Consider the following 19,641-nt stretch of genomic DNA (forward strand, 5'->3'; position numbering starts at 1 on the left):
AACATTAAAAAAATTTGGGGGTCTCAGAGGAATCTATAATACAAATAAAAGTGATACGTCAGATGAAATCACTGACACTCAAAGAGTTTAAGTGATTTATACAAGTCTACTTATGCAGTAGGTGACCAGAAAACATAGAAAGACACAGAGCAGTCCTCGGTTCTATGCAGCTACCTTGTGTGGCAGGGGCAGTGGCAGTGGCAGTGTAGTAAGAAAGGGCTATGAATATAAATTTATCTATTGGTCCCCTAAATAGGAGATCTTTGTCCAGTGGACATACTAGACTGAAATTGGAGGACTGACATATATCAAAATTGACATTCTTATTATAAATGACTGAAACTAGAATGTAAAGCATTTAAGTGAAAGGATGGGTCCAAGGTTCTCCTTGGAGAGGCAAATAAAAAAGTTGGTGGGGTTGGTTTTATTGTGTATCCAAGGGCAATGAGAAACATCATTTCATGGGTCATTCGGTCATTTTAAGTTGCAGTGCTCAGGATAAGCATTTACAAGAAGACTACCATGGAAAAAAAAATGCTGCAGCTTATGTTCCAACATCTGTTGAAGAAAATGAGAAGGTCAAGACATTTTGTAAAGAGCCTAGTAAGATGCTCCGAATTAAATTAACATACTGTTTTATATGTGGTGACTTCAATGCAAAGGTAGCAATAGGGAAGGAAAGTGGGAAGCATGTTGGGAAATATGGTTCAGGAGTAAGAAATGTGAGTAGTCAAAAGCTTTTAGATTATATAGAAGGCTCACATCTATAAAAATTCAGCATTTGGCACAATGCTGGAATGTAGTAGGCACTAATATGCTTACTGACATAGTGACTATAGATTATGCATACTTTCTTCAAAGCTAGAGTCAGGAGGCTTTAGACATAGAAAGTATCAAATATCATCATTAAAATGAAATTGGTTTTAACAGTCAGAAAATGATTGATTACTGATGTGGGAGTTGTACCTAAATCAGTTGTCTATGAGCAATCAGACTTCCAACTTATTAGAGTAATGATCAAAATCAGTATCTAAGTCTAAGAATAAAAATAAGGCAAACACATGGCATGCAGTGGAGACAATGTCAACCTGACCTATTTAAACAACATCTTGGCATGGAAAACATGAAATAGATAAGAATAGATAGTAACATAGACTATTATCATTTCTAGAGAAGGTTTAACTGACATAAATCAACTGCCACTAAGAATCCAAAAGAAGCCAGAAACTATCCTAGACATCAAATGCTTAATTTCCTTGCCAGTAGATATAGCAGTCAAGGACAAAGCCAGTTAAAAAATAAACACATTTGTAAAATCTTATAGGAGAGGATGGTGGTCAGGCTATAAGAAATATTGCCTGACAAAAACACTGAGAAAGGGAAAGATGAGTTGAAAGAGAACTTGGTGAAGCACATGAATCTCCTGCCCCCAGACCAGTGCTCTATCCAGTGTTAATACTGAGTTGCCTCATAAGGCACATGTTGGGGGGAAAAACATACATTATTTCTCCAAGTTTTCAATTTCATTTAATCAGCTTTTTCCTCTAATTTTTAAATTGTATATGTTAGTTTTATTTGATTTACCATCAATGCAATTTTTGTATTTTAATGTTAGTAGCTCATATTTGAGATGCAATAGTTCTTAATGGATAGAAAGCTTACCTTGGAGTTAGGAAAAGTTGAGTTCCAGTCCTTCCTCTGACATATACTGGCTGAAAGACCCCTAGACAACTCAGTTATTCTCTCAGTGCCTTATTAGATGCAGAGTTACGAATCTACACTGGTAGAGGGGGTTTCTTCCTCATGATTTCCCTGCAACAGTGAAATCACTGGGCTTGGTGAAAAAAACAGAAAACCTCACACTTATTTAAAGCTTCAAGGTTGACACCATTTTCCTCATCACAGAGCTGTGGGGTCTATAGTCTAGCATGTTGTAATGGCAGACATTCCAGATTAAGGATCAGAAGGCCTAGAGCTTCTGAGCTGTGTGATCTTGGGCTTTACTTCTTTTAAAACACTTTGTTTCCTGTGACTCAGTTTCCTTATCTGTAAAAAGAGGAAGTTGGACTAGATGGGCTTTAAAATGCTACAATTCCATCCTCACTATCCAAATAAAGAAATAGAATCTCAGAGATAAAGTGATTTATTTGCCCAGGCTCACACAGCTAATAAGTCATATAATAATATAATATATAATAATAGGGGTCATCTCTCAAACCCAGGTCTCCTGATATCATGTCCATTGCTAATTTCACTATATTATGATTTTCTGGATCTTGTTTCTTTTTTTTCCTTTAAAAGTCTTGGCTATATTATGTGTTTGAAAAATGAAAATAGGGCGGTATAAACAATCATTTAACTTCTGGGCCTCGGTTTCCTCAGCTGAACAATGAGGGGGTATGCTCTCTAAAGTTATTTCTGGCTCTGAGGGAAATCAATCAGTCGACAAGCCTCCATAAAGTGCTCATTCTGTGCCAGTGCTGGGGATTTTTAAAAAGGGGATGAGAAAAAAGCAGCCCTCAAAGAGCTCATATTCTAATGGGGGAGAATATAAAAAAAGCTAATGTAAAGATTGTAGAGAATGTAACGTACCTAATGAAAAGAACTAGGTATATAAAGAATATGGAGAGGAGATGGAGAGAACTCAGAGGCAAAAACATCAGTAGTGGAAGATGCTATTGGATATTTTGGGGCAGGAATTGAGGGGCCTCTTTGGTATCCCTCTATTTTCAGCTGCCTACTTAAAAAACCAAGTATCCCCTTTCTCCTCCTCCTACCCCTTTCACCCTATTCCCTGTGGACAGACTCCCTTTCCTCTTGGTGTTAAGTTAGTGAATGCAAAGACATTGGCAACAGCAATGTGTGCTCCTGGGCAATAAAAGGTACATTAGTCCCTATAATGTCCCCAATGCCAACAACTCTACTTCCTCCTCCTGGGTTTTTATAGGGATGTGAATCAGAGGTTACTGTTCTTGGACAGACAGACAGAGGAACTGCAGACTGGATAAATAATCCGTGCATTCATTTGGAAGTTATCCCAGAGTTTGTAGCAAATACTGACTCTGATGACCAGGGACCTAATCAGAACAATGCAATCCAATGACCAAAAAAACCATTTATTACGTGTCTACTGTGTGCCAGGTGACAGGTAGGTGATGCAGTGGATAGAGCACTGGGTTTGGAATCAGGAAGACTCATCTACCGGAGTTCAAATCTGGCCCCAGATACTTACTAGCTGTGTGACCCTGGGCAGGTCACTTCACCATGTTTGTCTCAGTTCCTTAGTCTGTAAAATGGGCTGCAGAAGGAAATGGCAAACCACTCTAGTATCTCTACCTTGAAAACCCCAAATGGGGTCATGAAGCATTGGATACAACTAAACTGAACTTAACAAAAGATGCCAAGCACTGTGCTAAGCACTGGACATACAATTAATAAAAATAAAGATAGACCCTGCCCTCAAGGAGCCTACCATCTAATTGGAGGAGGCAACACATGCACTGTGCAGAGGATGGGCTTACTGCTGATGGAAAGCTAGATAGAGAAACTCGTTCTTAAGTGATGGCTCCCAGAGAAGGCTGCAAGAGGGAAATGTCGCCAACTTTTTTTCTTGGAGAACATGATCTTTGTGGGAATTGATCATCCAGTTTCTTCACTGGAACTCAGCCTGGATTAGCTGTAATATAGGAAAGAATGCTGAGGTCATCCCTTTCCCTCCAAATGATGAGACGCTGGAAAAAGAGAAAAGCAACACATTAGAGTGGAAAGTGCCTTGGGTTTGGGAGCCAGGATTATAGTTCTGACATTTAGTAAGCTATTTGACCCTGGGCCAGCCACTTAACCTCTGAGACTCATTTTTCTCATCTGTAAAATGGAGATAGTAATATCTGTGCTGCTAGCTCACTGTGAGCAAAGTGTGATACGAATGTGAACTTTTTCTTTAGCGAGGAAGGGGAAGGAGACCATATTTGTGATTTCATCTTTGTGAGGAGTTCCTGGGAAGGTAACTCCTATTCAACTCAGATTAACATCCCGTTTTATAGTTTATAGTCCTAGAGAATTGTGGGGGTGGGGGAATGGGACCAATAGGTTAAATGATTTGTTTTGGGTCATATAGCCAGGGTATGTCAGAGACTGGACTTGAACCCAGATCTTCCTTGTTCCAAGGCAAATTCTCTCAGTGTGACTGTGAACTGTTATACTAAAAACAGGTGGGCAGGCTGCTATGTGTTCTATACAGGTAGACCTTGATTTATGAAATAGGTCTGTTCCTGAAGTAGTGGCATGCTAATTGAATTTGTGTAAATGAAATCTTCCCTTCCCTTTCATTTGTTATTTCCCCAGTTACTTCTTTAATTTGAAGTGACACAGAAGGATTTAGCTTTCAATTTCCCAGCCTTCCTCTTCTAAGCCTCTTTGTCAAAAAGCTACTTTTCTATGGGGAACAGCTATTTACTTCCTCAGTGAAGCTTCCCTCAACTTCTTCAGTGCTTGAAGGCCAACATCTCCCACTGTATCCGGGGGGCTATCTCCAGTCGTCCTGACCTATATCTTGCAACTGGACCCAGATGGCTCTGGAGGAGAGAGTGAGGCTGATAGCCTTACACAGCCCTGCCTCACTTAAATCTCATTCACTTGCAAGGCATCACCCTCCTGGTGTCATTGATCCTTTTTGAGAACGAAAGACAAACAACAATTTCCTTCTACTGTACTCTCAGCATTTAGAGTCTATAGCAGTTATTCACCTACCTTATATTGTTCACTATTGTTTTTATGGGCATATCTTTTTAGGTGATCTCCAGAATTCTGTGATCTATGTGCTATGAGATGCTTCAGGGGAAAAGGGTGAAGGCTTCTTTGGTACTCCTCAAATTATAGCTATAAGCTAAGGGTTGGATTTATGTCTTACATTTTCACTGAACTTCCCATACTACTTAGCACAGTGATGGACACATAGTAGGTGTTCAAAAAAAATCAACAACCCATTTATTGATTGATTGGTGGAATTGCTCTGTTTGTTTCTGAGGGGCAGATCAATACAATCAAAAGACTTGAATTCCTAGCTATTCACTGGCTGTAGACATTGGACCACTCATTTAAGCTATATGAACCTCAGTATGTCATTTGTAAAATGGAGATGATAATACCTGTGAAGGGTAAAGATTAATTGACATCATGTGTATAAAAGACTATAACTACAAGGCACTGTGTATCAGGCATTTTTCCCCCTCATTATTTTGGAAATTTGGGTTTTAGTTGTGAATTTTATTCAAACAGGCACATTTATACTTATACTTATTGACAAGACAGTCTGCCTGGCTACAATCATGCAGTGGGAAGATTCTTAACAATCTCTTGTGCAATCTGAGCTTCTGTTGAAAATAATATAATGGCCCTAGCCAGAGTCAATGTCAGGAAAGGTGAGATTTGACCAATTGTAGAGTGAGTGTGTGTGTGTGTGTGTGTGTGTGTGTGTGTGTGTCTCTGTCTGTCTGTCTGTCTGTCTGTCTCTCCCCTCCTGGTGGTGAGTTTACACAAATACATACACACACACACACACACACACGCACACACACGCACACACACAACTTTCCTTATATCCTCCACTACTGTGTAGCTTGGCCACCTAGGTGATGCAGTGGATAGAGAGCTGGGTCTAGAGTCAGGAAGACCTGAATTCAAATGTGGCCTCAGAAACTTACTAGCTGTGTGACCCTGGGCAAGTCACTTAACCTCTGTCTGCCTCAGACTTCTCAACTGTAAAATGGGGATCATGCTAGCACCTAACTCCCAGAGTAGTTGTGAGGATCAAATAAGATAGTATTTATAAAGCGCTTAGTACAGTGCCTAGCACCTAGTAAGTGCTTAATAAATGCTTGTTACTTTCTCCTTCTCTTAAAAGCTATTCTACTCTATAGAGCACACTCTTGAGGGTTCTACCAAGCTTTAAGCAGAGTCAGTGACAGACTCTGTGTCTTCCACCTAAGAGCCAGGTTAAGTGTAAAGAGTCTCATTGTGAGAAGGTTGGCCACTAGGGAAAACATTTCTTTTTTGGTCTTGATAACCCACGGAGACAAAAATGGTTCCAATATATGATCTGATCAGCACAAGGTCAAAGGAAACTTTTACCCACTGTGACAGACACAATTTCTGCGATTGTGCTACATTTTAGGAAGGACATTGATAAAACAGAGTGCATCTAGAACAGGGGTTCCTAACTTTTTTGATCTCATGGACTCTCTGGCAGCCTGTTGAAGCCTATAGACCTTTCTAGGAATAACGTGTTGTTCTGTTTTGTTTTTTCGGAGGCAACTGGGGCTAAGTAAATTGCCCAGAGTCACACAAATAGTAAGTGTTTGAGGCCAGATTTGAATTCAGGTCCTCCTGACTTCAGAGCCAGTGAGAATAACATTTTGGGGTATTTTTATTCATAATTTAAAGAAATAAGAAATTTCAGTTAGAGACTAGTACAAACAAAAATGTCACTCTCTCTCCCCCAGGTTAAGGCAGGCAATAAGCATTGATATAAAAATAATGTTCTTTGTTAAGGCAAGAGCCCCTGATCTAGAAGCAAGAACAGCCAGGATGATGGAAGGCCTCAAGATCATGCATGTGAGGACTGCTCAAAGGAACTGGGGTCCTTCAGCAGATAGAAGGGAAGAATCAGGGCTGGTTGGCAAGCTGAAAATTTGGAAGTCTGCCAGAGGAAGGATTAGTATTACTCTGCTTAGTCCTAGAAGACAGACCTCCGAGCATGGGAAGAAGCTTCAGGGAAGCAGATTTAGGCTTGATATAAGGAAAAACTTAACAAACAGAGCTGTTCAAAGAGGGATGGGCTGTTCAGAAAGCAATGGGCCCTCCCTCCAGAAGGAGGTATTAGTTTGCAGAAGTATCCCAGAGGAGATTCTTACTCAGGTACTCGTCTGACTTAATGACCTCAGAGGTTCCTTCCAACGGTGAAAGTCTGAGATCATGTAAAGGACAAGAACACAGAAAGACCCATCATCTGAACATCACGCGGACATCTCCTAACCCTCCCCCAACTAAAGGTATTCATAGAATGCATCCCAGATACTCGAAGTATTAATATTAGTTCCTACTTCAATATCCCCTTATGGCTTTCAAAGCACTTTCCTCAAGACAAACCTAGAGAGAAAGTGCAAGGATTATTTTCCCCATTTACATATGAGGAAACTGAGTCGCAAAGAACTTTAGCCAAAGTCACCCAGCTAGTAAATAAAAGAATCATTCTGAAATATATTGAAGTTTCCATGTTCCCAGACTTACCACCCAGCACATTCTCTGCCCCTCCCCCGGTATTTACACACATTCTTCACAGTCCTTACCCTGCTCAGGTCACTGTACCTCAACATCTTTCTAGTACACCTCCTTTCTTTGTCCTTCCAGTCTTCTCCCAAGTCTTATTTTCCACACCACCACCACTTGCCTCCTACATCTCATTCTTCACACCCCACCCCCATCTCTGTAGGGACCTATCAGGACAGCAACCTCACCCCCTTCCAATCCCTCTTGCCCACCTCTGCCACCTGGGGAGGTTGCTAGGAATGTTAGCCATTTCTCAAAAGGGCAGAAGAGACTTTATTGAACTGAGCTGCCTCCCCTTCCAACCGCTTCCAGATTCATTGGCGATTTCCTGGGGCCTGTGCCTGTCTGCCAGGAGCCTGGTATCCCTGCCTGTTGGAGAATATGTCATTCCCGTGTGCATAGGTGACATACGACAACTGCATTTGTTTGGTTTTCAAAACTTGTTCGTGTGTCTAGCAGGCTACCTAGCGTTGCGCTTAAGGAGATGGCTGACGCGTCTGGGCTTGACCTTCTGTTTTCCTCCTCTCCCCCACGCCCCAATCCGTGCGTCCCCATTCACTGACACTCCAACCACTTCACTTTCCGATCTTTCATACTGCAAAGGAGATGTTAGTCTCGCTCCCGCCTCTCACTGAGGCAGCCAACCAGAGGAAGGAGGGGCTGCACAGGAGCTGCTCCAGGACCATATATAAATCAGTCCAGGGCAGCCCCGCCCCGAAGAAGCCCCGCAGAGCCCGAGCGGGAGGCTCTGCCAGCTAGCATCAGAGAACGGATCGCAGCACTGGGTACCTGAGGTGGACTCAGCCTGAGTGAGGCTGGGTCGAGAGAGGTGTGGGGATACCCACTTCGGGAGGCAGGGAGTTGGTGCACTGGTGGAACATCCTTCCAAAGAAAGTTGGGGGAAAGTGGAATTTAGGGGTAGGGGTGGCTTTTTCTGCCTCCAGCTTGCTCATGTCCAGTTCTCCCTTCCCTTTTTCAACCTCCATATACACACTCTGTCTCTATTTCCACCCCCCATCTAAGTCCCTTCTATAGCCTTTCTTCCTCATCCACAAACTCTTCTTCCTCTTCCTAATTTCTTTTCTTCCTTTTCCCTGCTTTACCAGCCTCTTTTATTTCAAGCCACCTTTGTCCCATCTATCCTCCTATCTTTCTTTCTTCCCATCCCTACTCCTCTTCACCCCCCACTCCCCCAAACATCTTTACCTTCCTTATCTTCATCTCCCTCCCCTTCTTCCTTTCATTGATCCTCCTATACACCATCCCATGGATAACTTCTCTCTCTGGACTGTCAACACCACCCCATGGAACTCCCCCTTGCCCCCAAATGCCACCACACCCTGGTTGGGTCGGGATGAAGAGCTGGCCAAAGTGGAGATAGCTGTGCTTGCTACCATCCTGGTGCTGGCCACTGGGGGTAATTCAGTGGTGCTCCTGGCCCTGGGCTGGCCAGGTCGCAAACGTTCCCGGATGCATCTATTTGTGATGCACCTAGCCCTGACTGATCTGGGTGTGGCATTCTTCCAAGTGCTGCCCCAACTGCTGTGGGACATCACCTACCGTTTCCAGGGGTCTGACCTCCTCTGCCGGGTGGTCAAGTACCTACAGGCCCTGAGCATGTTTGCCTCCACCTACATGCTGCTGGTCATGACTTTGGACCGATACCTAGCCGTCTGCCACCCACTTCGGACCCTCCACCACCAGCCCAGCCGATCTGCCTACCCTCTCATTATTGCCACCTGGCTACTTGCAGCTGGCCTCAGCCTCCCCCAGGTCTTCATCTTCTCATTAAGGGAGGTGAGCCAAGGCACTGGAGTGCTAGACTGTTGGGCTGACTTCCGCTTCTCCTGGGGACTTCAGGCCTACATCACATGGACCACACTAGCCATCTTTGTCCTTCCCGTGGCTGTACTCATAGCCTGTTACAGCCTCATCTGCTATGAGATCTGCAAAAACCTGAAAGGCAAGACTCAAGCTTGGGCAGTGGGAGGAAGAGGCCGAGGGGCTGCACAGGGCAGGGGTGCCTCCTTCCAGGCTCTGACTGGTGCCAGCCGGGGCATGTCGTCTCGAGTCAGCAGCATCAGCACCCATCTCCCGAGCGAAGATCCGAACTGTGAAGATGACCTTTGTCATTGTGTTCGCTTACATTGCCTGCTGGGCTCCTTTCTTCAGTGTCCAGATGTGGTCAGTGTGGGATGCGAATGCTCCTGATGAAGGCAAGTGGGTATGTGTATTGTTGGGGGTGGGGGAGGTTAGAGCCTTGGATACCATGCCCCTCCCTTGGCCTTTCCTCACAGGAAAAGCTTTCTTCCAAGGCAAAACCAATGGGCCTCCCCAAGAAGCAACCAAGGATTTACTGCATGGTTTGTGAGAGAATATACATTGTTTCTGCCATTCAAGGGTGGGAGGGTCAAAGGGGCAGCTAGGTGGTGAAGTGGGAAGAGCACTGGCCCTGAAGTCAGGAGGATCTGAGTTCAAATTTGGCCTCAGACCAAACACTTGACACTTACTAGCTGTGTGACCCTGGGCAAGTCACTTAACCCCAATTGCCTAAAAAATTTTTTTTTAAAAAGAATAGGGGTCAGGGAGGGAGTAGTTGTGGTCAGAGTCCTAAGACACTCATTCTTATGTCATCAGGAAACCCTGGGAACCTAGCTCTGTCCTAAGCTTTGTGGTCTGGGGGGAGGTAAGGAATGGGAAAAAAGAAGTTGCAGCTACATGTGGGGAATGCTGAATATTCAGAGAACAATACTCAGAGGCATCTCTGCTGCTCTGGACAGAAGTGGGGGTACATCATTTGGGGGGTGTATGTGAGCTCTGTGTGCATATTGGTGATTCCTGGTCAGATATGGGTTGGCTGAATAACGATAATAATACCCAACATTTATATATCATGGTTTAGCCCCTTACTTATATCTCATTGGCTGCTCACCAGCTGTGAGAGAGACCACCATTTTTATACCCATTTTACAGATGAGGAAACAGATTCAGAGAAGCTAAATTGACTTGGATACACTCATACAGCTAGTAAGTGTCTGAAGAGGGAATGGAACCCTGGCTTTTTTGACTCTTAGTGCAGAGTCCTATCTGCTGCACCTGAACATTTGTCCAGTTTTGTGTCCGTATGGTACCATGTGCATCCCACTATGCACGCTTGCACATACAGGATTCAGCAGTTGCTCTCAAGAGGCCCTGGGAAAAGAACCTCCTGAGATCCTTTCAAGGTCCCTCATAAACCAGAATGGCAAAAAGGCTGGAGCTGGCATTGACAATGCACTTGGGCTTCACAGAGCATTTGATCTTTTCTTCTAACAATCTTGTGAGGGAGGTCCTGTCGGCATCATCCCCCTTTTTAAAGGTGAGGAAGCTGGGGTTGGAGAGACTAAAGGATCGTGCGATCACAGATCTAGACCTAAGGAGGACTTTAGAGGTCATCTGATCCAGCTCCATCTTTCTATAGATGAAGACACTGAGATGGAGGGAGGTTAACTGATTTTCTTAAGTAGGTAGGTAGGTAGGAATGGGGAAAGAGACAGAGAGAGGGGAAGTTGCAGGGGAGGTGGGGAGAGAGGGACAGAGAGAGACAGAGACAAAGACGGAGCAAGACAGCGAGAGAAGGGGGTGGGGGTACAGGGGGAGGCAGGGGCAGGCCAGCAGAAGCAATACACTGGTGCAGTGGATGGAGCACTGGACCTGGAGTCAGGGAGACCTGAGTTCAAATTTGGGCTCAGACACTTACTAGCTGTGTGACTATGGGCAAATCACTTAACCTTCGCCTGCTTTGGTTTCCTCCTCTGTAAAATGGGGGTAATAATAAAAGCCCCTTCCCTGGGGTTGTTGTAAGAATAAAATGAGATATTTGCTTTTCAAACCTTAAAGCACTGCTAAAATGCTATTATTATAGATAAATAGAATAATTATTAAGTACTTACTGTGTTGAGAGGCAGCTGGTAACTCAGTGGATAGAAAACTGGGCCTGGAGTCAAGAAGACCAGAGTTCAAATCCAGCCTCAGACCCTGCCTAGCTATGGGGCTCTGGGCAAGTTACTTAGCTTCTTATTGCCTGACAAAATGGATCCGCTAGATTCCCTGGAGAAGGAAATGGCAAACCACTCCAGTATTTTTGCCAACAGGGGCAGCTAGGTGGCGCAGTGAGTAGAGCTCCAGCCTTGGAGTCAGGAGGACCTGAGTTCAAATTCAGCCTCAGACACTTAACACTTACTAGCTGTGTGACCCTGGGCAAGTCACTTAACCCCGATTGCTTCATCAAAAAGAAAAAAAAAGCAGTGTCTTTGCCAAGAAAACTCTAAATGGGGTCATGAAGAGTCTGATGAGACTGAAAAACGACAGAACAGCAGCAAACTTACTATGTGCCAGTCACTGTGCTAAGTGCTGGAGAAACAAATACAAGTAACAGGACAGTCACTTTAAGGTTTGCAAAGCACTTTATATGTTATCCCATTTCATCCTCACAACTACCCTATAGGTAGGTGATATTATCCCCATTTACAGATGAGAAAACTGAGGCTGAGAGAGATCAGGAGACTTGCCCAGGGTCACACAGCTTGTAAGCCTCTAAAGTAGAATTTGACTTCAGGCCCTCCTGACTCCATGTCCCGCACTCTGCACCGTGACACCTCACGGCACCTGGCTGACTTATTGTGCTTCTTTCTCCTTTGGTAGACTCCACCAATGTGGCCTTCACTATCACCATGCTCCTGGGTAACCTCTGCAGCTGCTGCAACCCCTGGATCTACATGTGTTTTAGCAGCTACCTGCTGCCGGCTCCGATGCGTGACCTCTCCTGCTGCGGGCAGCCCCGATCCAGCCTGAAGAGACAGCTCTCTAACGGCAGCCTGTCTAGCCGTCGGGCCACCCTCCTCACCCGGGTCAGCCACCCTCCCCACCTCAGCCTAGGCAGCAGCCCCCAGCCGGAGGAAAGCCTGAAGGATTCCTTTGCACCCAACGAGGATGCCATCACTGAGACCAGAGCCCTCTAGGAGAATCCCTGCAGATACACATAGTCCCTTCAGTTCTTAGTGGAAGCGGGAAGAGGGACAAGGAGGAGTTTAGAGAGACCCCTCTTGAAGGGGGAAATGCTGGCTGGGTCATCCTGGTCCTTAATGTAGGGACATCCAGGAATCCTGTGTGCTTCAAACACATGTGCATTTCAGGTAACCAGATGTGGCCAGGTCTCTTTGGCCTAAGCTGTCCAGCTCCTGCTGACTCCCATGACCCATCCTGGAAGCTCAAGATTCAGCCCATCATCTCCTTCACTGATATTTCAAAACTTCAAGAATCTCTGGTTTGACCAATACAGTTCCCTCCTCAATAGATCACAAGCCCACTTTAGGTTAGCTGACAGTCTCTGAGAAGTGCTCTGGCTAAAAAAAAAAATTCATTGTCCTGTGGTCAATATGAGGACATGCTTCTCTATATACAAGCTCTTACCAGGCCTTTATTCAAAACCTTTCTACCCTGCTGGATGGGATGTTTGCAGAGGACTAGTACTTCTGGTGCGAGGTCTTGCAGAGCCCTTTTCAGGGCTGCTTATCTACCTTTAGGGTCCACCTGGCACTCAGCTCTCACCTATGGCTCCAAGAAGCTGTAGCATTCTTAGCGGCCACATCCCTGGAAAACCTCAGCAGACAAGCTAAGTTGGGTTGAGGGTAACCAATAAGTCTCAAACTCATCAGTGACTTAGTGGGGTATCTACCCCAAGCATATGAAGTCGTCCCCAGTGGAATGGGCAGATGAGAACAATTTGGTCTAAAGGCCACGAGGGCAGCTGAAGCAGGCATTATGGAGTGTTTGGAGCTTGGTTAGACATTGAAGATGCCAAGGTTATCCAGTGTATCAGAGGCCACCGCCAGTCATATTGACTTCTGTCCTGCTGCTGGACTTTGATGACTCTGGAAGAGTGAGACTGAGGACTCTGCAATTCTGCCTCCCTTAAATCCAATTCATGCAGGAGTCAAGACATCACTCTGTGATGTCATCGGTCTCTTCAAAAACAAAGGACAAACAACAATAACCCTACTAGACCCTGCCAGAGTATGTGTAGACTTCACCCCCAAACCATTTGGAAGTACCAGTGGAGAAGATATTAGTGTGTCTTTGATCAACCCCAAGCTTCAATGGTGATGGGAATCCCACTGTCTCAGATCTGAGGTTGGCATGACCAGAGATCAGCCCAGGTCTAACATTTCCAGAGGAATGTCAAACTTAACAGTAACCAAAGGACCAGAAACTCAGTTGGCTCTTGGCTGGCATTATGAGGATTATACTTATAAAGCTAGAAAGGTTATAGAGCATTTTAGATCTGGAAGGGAACTTAGATACCATCAAGTCCAAGGCCCCTCCTTTTTTACATATGAGGAAACTGAGTCACAGAGAGGCTAAATGACTTGTTCAGAGTCATAGACCTAGTAAGTATCTGAGGTAGGATTTGCTGATTCCAAGTCCAGCATTCCTAGCCACTATTCTGTACTCTTGGGAGCGGGTAAAGGGAAGTGGGAATCAGCTCACTATGAAGCACCATGGGGCTTGGTTGAACCTTTTAACAACAGGATTTAGAACTGAAAGGGACAGTAAAGACTACAGTCTAGTGCTTTCATTTTGCAGTGGAACAACATGAGACCCAGAGAGCTTTAGGTTTGCCTAAGGTCACATAAGTAGTCAGTGGCCCCCGTGGAATTTGAACCCTACTATCCCGTATCCAAATCCAATCTTTTAACTGTACCACATTGAGTTGGGAATGAGGAACCTGGTATGAGTCCCTCCTTAGGAGTTGGGGCAGGGGCTGGAGCCATTCAGGGAAAGTGGGGGCCCGGAGCTCTGAAGAAGGGGGGAAAATGAAGGAATCAAGGGTCATATTGTGGCAAGAGCCCTGGCTTTGGAGCCAGGACACCTGGGTTCTGACCCCAATTCTACTATTTACAACTGTACCCATGAGACCATGGACAAATCATATGCTTTTCTGAGACTCATTTGTAAAATGAGGTGGTTGGAGTAAATGACCTCAAAGGTCCCTTCCAGTGAACTCTAAGTAGAGATTCAAAGACCACTGCTCTAAACGCTTTGAGGAGCAGTGAATGGGAAGAAATAATAATGATTTAGCATTAAAAGCCGTGTCCCTGTCGAGAGGGACTTCATAAACACAAAAGAAAACAAGAGAGGTTTCTTCAGCTTGGGTCAAGGGAGCCTGGAGCTGAATCTCTTCTACCTGTCTTATGCTTGTAACCGATGAGGCTTGGGTCACTGAATCCTTTGGATCTGCCCTGAGGGATCTCCTTGATTCTAAAACAGGGGAGTCTAGATCCATCCTAGCCCCTGAACCCTGGGCAACTGTGAAACACCATGGTTCTTGAAGCAATCATGAAGGGGAAAAAAAAATAAGACATTGTGAATTGTGTTGATGTGATTAGAGACAGGTGTGATCTTTGAAAAGGTCAATAATGATAATACAAAGTAGAGATTCACTAAGGGCTCCAACTAACCAATTAATATTTTCATTGCAAGAACTCTTTATTGTTTGTGGAGTGACATAACTATCTTAGTTCTGTCAGCAGCACTGATAAATTCTGGCTCCTATGGTGGTCACAGTGGCCACCCTTGCCTTAGTGTGGGGGTTCTTAACCAGGACCCCTCTGACAGTCTAGTGAAGCCTTTGAACCTCTTCTTAGAATACCATTTTAAAATGTATAAAATCCAATCCATAGGGTTACAAAGGAAACCACTCATGTTGAACTATAGTTATCAAAATAGATTTTTTTGAAGAAACCAAGTTCATGGAGAATTGCTATCCCTACACAGGCTACTATGGAGCATGAGTCTCTGACCTTTCACTGCTGATGGCTGCTGTGAATTTTATTAAAGGAGAACCAGCCATTCTGCCTCTAAATACGATAAGAAGCTCCTGTCTCTTTGGACAGAATCCTCTCCCTTAAGTTCCCTCCCATCCCTTTCCAATTAGATTTTGGTTACAGATGTATTGCTTTGTAAATCAAATTAGTGAGCTTCACTGCCAGTACCTGGCTTTATTTAAAAAAAAAAAGGTTGAATCCATTTTATGGGGTAGTGGAAAGATCAATGCATTTAGAGACAGAAGACCTGGGTAGAAAGACTGGGGGACTAGTCGAATCACACTCCCTCTCCCGGTTTCATTTTTCTCATCTATAAAATGAAGGGTTGTATTTAAAGCCTCTCCCAATTCAGACATTGTGTGACCCTGTATATGTGAGGGTCCTCCCAGCATCTTCATGTGAGGATGCTGTAAGTACTGATGGCCAGTAGTACCCAGAGACCTGCTTCAGTCCTATGGCTCCTGTAATCTCGGTTTGTGACAGTTTTCACATTTGCTCACTAATATGTAATCCTCTTCTCCTTCCAGTCATATTGGGTCTCTCTTCTCTTGTCTTTGTCCATTTTTAATTAAACCTTTGAGACCACTCCTTTTCCTTCTTATTGGTCAAGAAGCCCTACATTGAATGACTGCAGATAGGTGGATCTCATTCCCAAGAGCTATATTTTAATTGCTTTAGAACTGAGCCTAGCATAATATAATTCAGCTACCTGAAAATAAGAGGCCCAGGACCAAAGATTAGGAAATCACAGACCCTACAGTCCACTGAAGTGTCCCTGGGCCACTAAAGGGAACACATTTGGTATGTGCCAATCAAGATTTTAGAACGGAAAAGTACAGTAGAGGTCATCTAATTCAGAAGTGTCAAATTCACCCCTGGTAGGCTGCATGCAGCCCATGAAACTCCCCAGAGGGGCCTAACCTGAATAATTATCTTGGAAAATGTTTAATAAGGTAAATAAAAATACAGTATAACATGTTTGGTTGTTCTAATCGTGTCTGACTCTTCGTGATCCCATTTGGAGTTTTCTTGGCAAAGATACTGGAGTGGTTTGCCATTTTCTTTTCCAGCTCACTTTACAGGTGAAGAAACTAAGGCAAACAGGGTTAAGTGACTTGCCCAGGGTCACACAGCTAATAAGTGTCTGAAGCCACATTTGAACTCAGGAAGATGAGTCTTCCTGATTCCAAGCCCAGTGCTCTATCTACTGCACCACCCAGCTGTCCTATACAATATAAACAATATTAATTTGTTTTTTTCTAAGTAAATATGCTGCCTTCAGGGATTTATTTCTATTTGAGTTTGGAAACCACTGATTTAACTTGACTTCCCCCTTATTTCACATGTATCCTGTATTAGCTCTTGTCCCAACTCTCACTTTTGAAGAGGAGTCTTGGGTCCCAGAGCAAAGTGACATCACCCCAGGACTCTGTGACAGGTATCCCTGAGGGATAGAAGGTGATTTCCTAAAGCCATTAGCCGGAGCCCCCACCGGGGTGTGTCACACTAAGACTACTAGTTGGTGATCATTTAATCAGTCAGCTCTAAGCTGGGGTACTTTTCATTGAAAAAAGGTACAAAACATCCCCCCAAAAGTCTATGACAGACTCTCCCATAAATACAGACAGAATCTAGTGGAAAGCGGGCTCAAGCTTAGGGAACACGTGCAGCAAAAGGATAAATCATGACTTCTGCTTGCAGGAAGAAGTTCCCACATAGACCCACTTGTATTTTCTTTGCTGGATTTCTTTGCGGAGCTCTAAATGTATGTCCTGCTGCCCCCCACCCTTTTATGGCCAGAGTGTATGTGTGTGTTCTGGGAAGGAAATGGAACTGGAATTAAAGTGCTCCTTTCCCCAAAAGAAATTCCTTAGGGGGTTAGCTGAATGCCTTTCATAGTAAAGGGGCAAGCAAACCCCTGAAGGGCAAAGATAGGACTGAGCTAAGACAGAGAGGGAGATATCGAGGAGGATGCTCAAATCTACAGGCATCTCAGAGCACAAGCCCCAGGCTGAAGTGAGTTCTGAGAAAATATTGGCTCTTTCCTCAACTTCCTCTCCCAGTACCTGGTGCTCCACAGACACTATAATATAACCTGCCCTTTCATGACCCAGATGTTTCTGGAAGCTAAACCCCTCCCCCCCGCCCACCACAAAGACACCAGGAGAGGTAGTTAAACAGAAGGCCTAACCTCTGCCTGAATGTTAGAAATTTTTTAACTGGGAGCTCTCTGAGCAATTGCAGTTGAATGAATAAACTTTTTTCTTATAAAGTTTCTGTAGGTGGGGAACCATGTAGACCTGAGGGGCCATTATATTGCTCCTAGGCTTAAATGAACTAATTAGTATGATAGGGGGTTGTGTTCAGATGAGAAAACTAGAGTGTAGAAAAGTGAAGTAACTGGCCCAGTTATACAGGTAGGTAACAAGTAGCAGAGTCAGAAGCTTTATCCAAGAGAAGCTGAGGAAATGGACCTTCCTCCCTTCTTTGCAGAGATGGGGAATTATGTATATGGAATATTGAATATTCTGTTAGACATTGTTGATGTTTTCCTGAACTGTTTTTTCTCTCTCATTCTTTGCTGCAAGAATATGTAGTTGGATGAGTAGGGAAGGGAGGACAGATGGCTTAGGAAATGAAGGTGATATAAAAACAAAAAGTAGCAATAAAATTTCAAAAAAGAAAGTAAAAGGATAAAAGTAACAGGATCAAGATTCCAACCCAGATCCTTTGATTCTAAATCCAGTGCTCTTCCTATGATACCGTGATTATGGAGAAGGCTTCCCCAGTCAGGATCTTGTGGGCATCTAACTTGAGTGCATAGTTCTATGGAGCCTGCCGGATAGAGAGGAACAGGGTGAGTCTTAGAATTAGCATGGCTCCTCAGCAAAATTATGAAGGGGATAATGTTGTGTTATTGAAAGAATACTGGATTTGGAGTCGGAGAATGTGGCTTCACCTAGCTTTGTGTTATACCTCTGTAGGGTGTAGAGAGGCAGAATGTCTTTCCCTCTCTGGCCCTCAGTTCCTTCATCTGTCAAATGAGGGGCTTACTAGACAAGGATGTTGAAGAACTGGGGATGTTTAGCCTTGGCAGGATGAGGGTTAAGAAAGGGAAAGAAAATAATGATATTTTATTTTTTAAAAAAGGAGAAAATTAACTTATCAAAATAAAAAAGAATTTGCAACAAATGATAAGGAAATTGTTAGAAGCGATTTTGCCCAATTATATGTCAACACAACTGTTACATTAAGTGGATGACTACTTAAAGAAATGGAAAATATCCTGATCAACAAAATAAGAATAGAAAATTTGAATAACCTGATCTCAGAAAAAAAACCCAATAAGCCACAAAGTAACTCCCAAAGGGTGTGTGTGTGTGTGTGTGTGTGTGTGTGTGTGTGTGTGTGTGAGAGAGAGAGAGAGAGAGAGAGAGAGAGAGAGAGAGAGAGAGACAAAGACAGAAACCCAGGCCTGTATGGATTTAGAAGTGAATTCTATTTACAAATAAAGAGGTCTGAAGTTTCATGTATAATTCTAGCTTTCTGTTTTACATTTGTATATGCAAATGCCCATTAAAAAAAACACAAAAAACAAGTGAATTCAATAAAACATTCAAAAAACAATTTATTCTTATGTTACCTAAAATTATCGCAATCCCCTTCTAAGGTATCTTCCATTTTTCTCTGTATACGTATTGTCTGTACCTACTTATTTGCTGTTTCCTCCATTATTAGAATTGTAAGCACCTTTAGGGCAGGGACTGTTTTTGCCTCTCTTCTTCTCCTCTGTTCTTAGCCCAGTGCTTGGCACATAGAAATTAATTAATAAATACTTGTTGATTTGATTACTTGGTGGATCTGCAAAAATAGGGGAAGAAGGCATCTTCCTTCTTTGAGACAATAAGGTCCTGCTGTCCAAGCAAAGAGAGGTAAAAAGAAGAAATAATCTCTTTTAATGTTTAAAGGGTTGGGAGCCCAGGAGAGACACAGGGCCTAGATTTGCTTTGCTTGACCCTACAGACCAGAATCAGAAACAATGGGTACAAGATATGGATTGACAGCTTTAGTCTTGATGCAAAGAACAACTCTCAAGTAATTTGAGCTTCTCCAAAGTGGAATAGGATGCTAGGGGGTTAGTAAGTCCTCCTTCACCAGAAATCTTCCACCATGATGACATCCAGAAGACTTCTTGTCGGGGATAGAATAGAGGGGGTCCTGATGGTGCATAGGTTGGACTAGATGGCTTTGAGGTCCCTTCTAACTTTGGGATTTTCAGATGCCGTCATTAGATGATCTTACAGTTCTATAACTTATAACAGGTTATTTTGTGGCCCCATTGCCCCTTTTCTCTAGTGTTTTAGATCTGATCTAGGTGTGGCCTTCCTCTTTCTCCCTATCCTCTATCAAAGTTTACTCTGCAAAGGCCCTCCTCTAAGTGGTGTATACT

At 43.8% G+C, this 19,641-nt stretch overlaps 1 protein-coding gene across 1 annotated transcript; it reads left to right on the forward strand.

The window, feature by feature from the left end:
* The first annotated feature begins 8,206 nt into the window (after window positions 1–8,206).
* AVPR1B (arginine vasopressin receptor 1B) lies at window positions 8,207–16,169 on the forward strand. The gene is given in 3 exon segments (XM_021003245.2): window positions 8,207–9,414; window positions 9,416–9,542; window positions 12,010–16,169. Coding segments are annotated over 3 exon segments (1,266 nt in total). The 5' UTR covers window positions 8,207–8,592; the 3' UTR covers window positions 12,327–16,169.
* The last annotated feature ends 3,472 nt before the right edge of the window (window positions 16,170–19,641 follow it).

Source organism: Phascolarctos cinereus, unplaced genomic scaffold (genome assembly GCF_003287225.1).
Source record: "Phascolarctos cinereus isolate Bilbo 61053 unplaced genomic scaffold, phaCin_HiC Scaffold_5;HRSCAF=322, whole genome shotgun sequence".
NCBI classification, from domain to species: Eukaryota; Metazoa; Chordata; class Mammalia; order Diprotodontia; family Phascolarctidae; genus Phascolarctos; species Phascolarctos cinereus.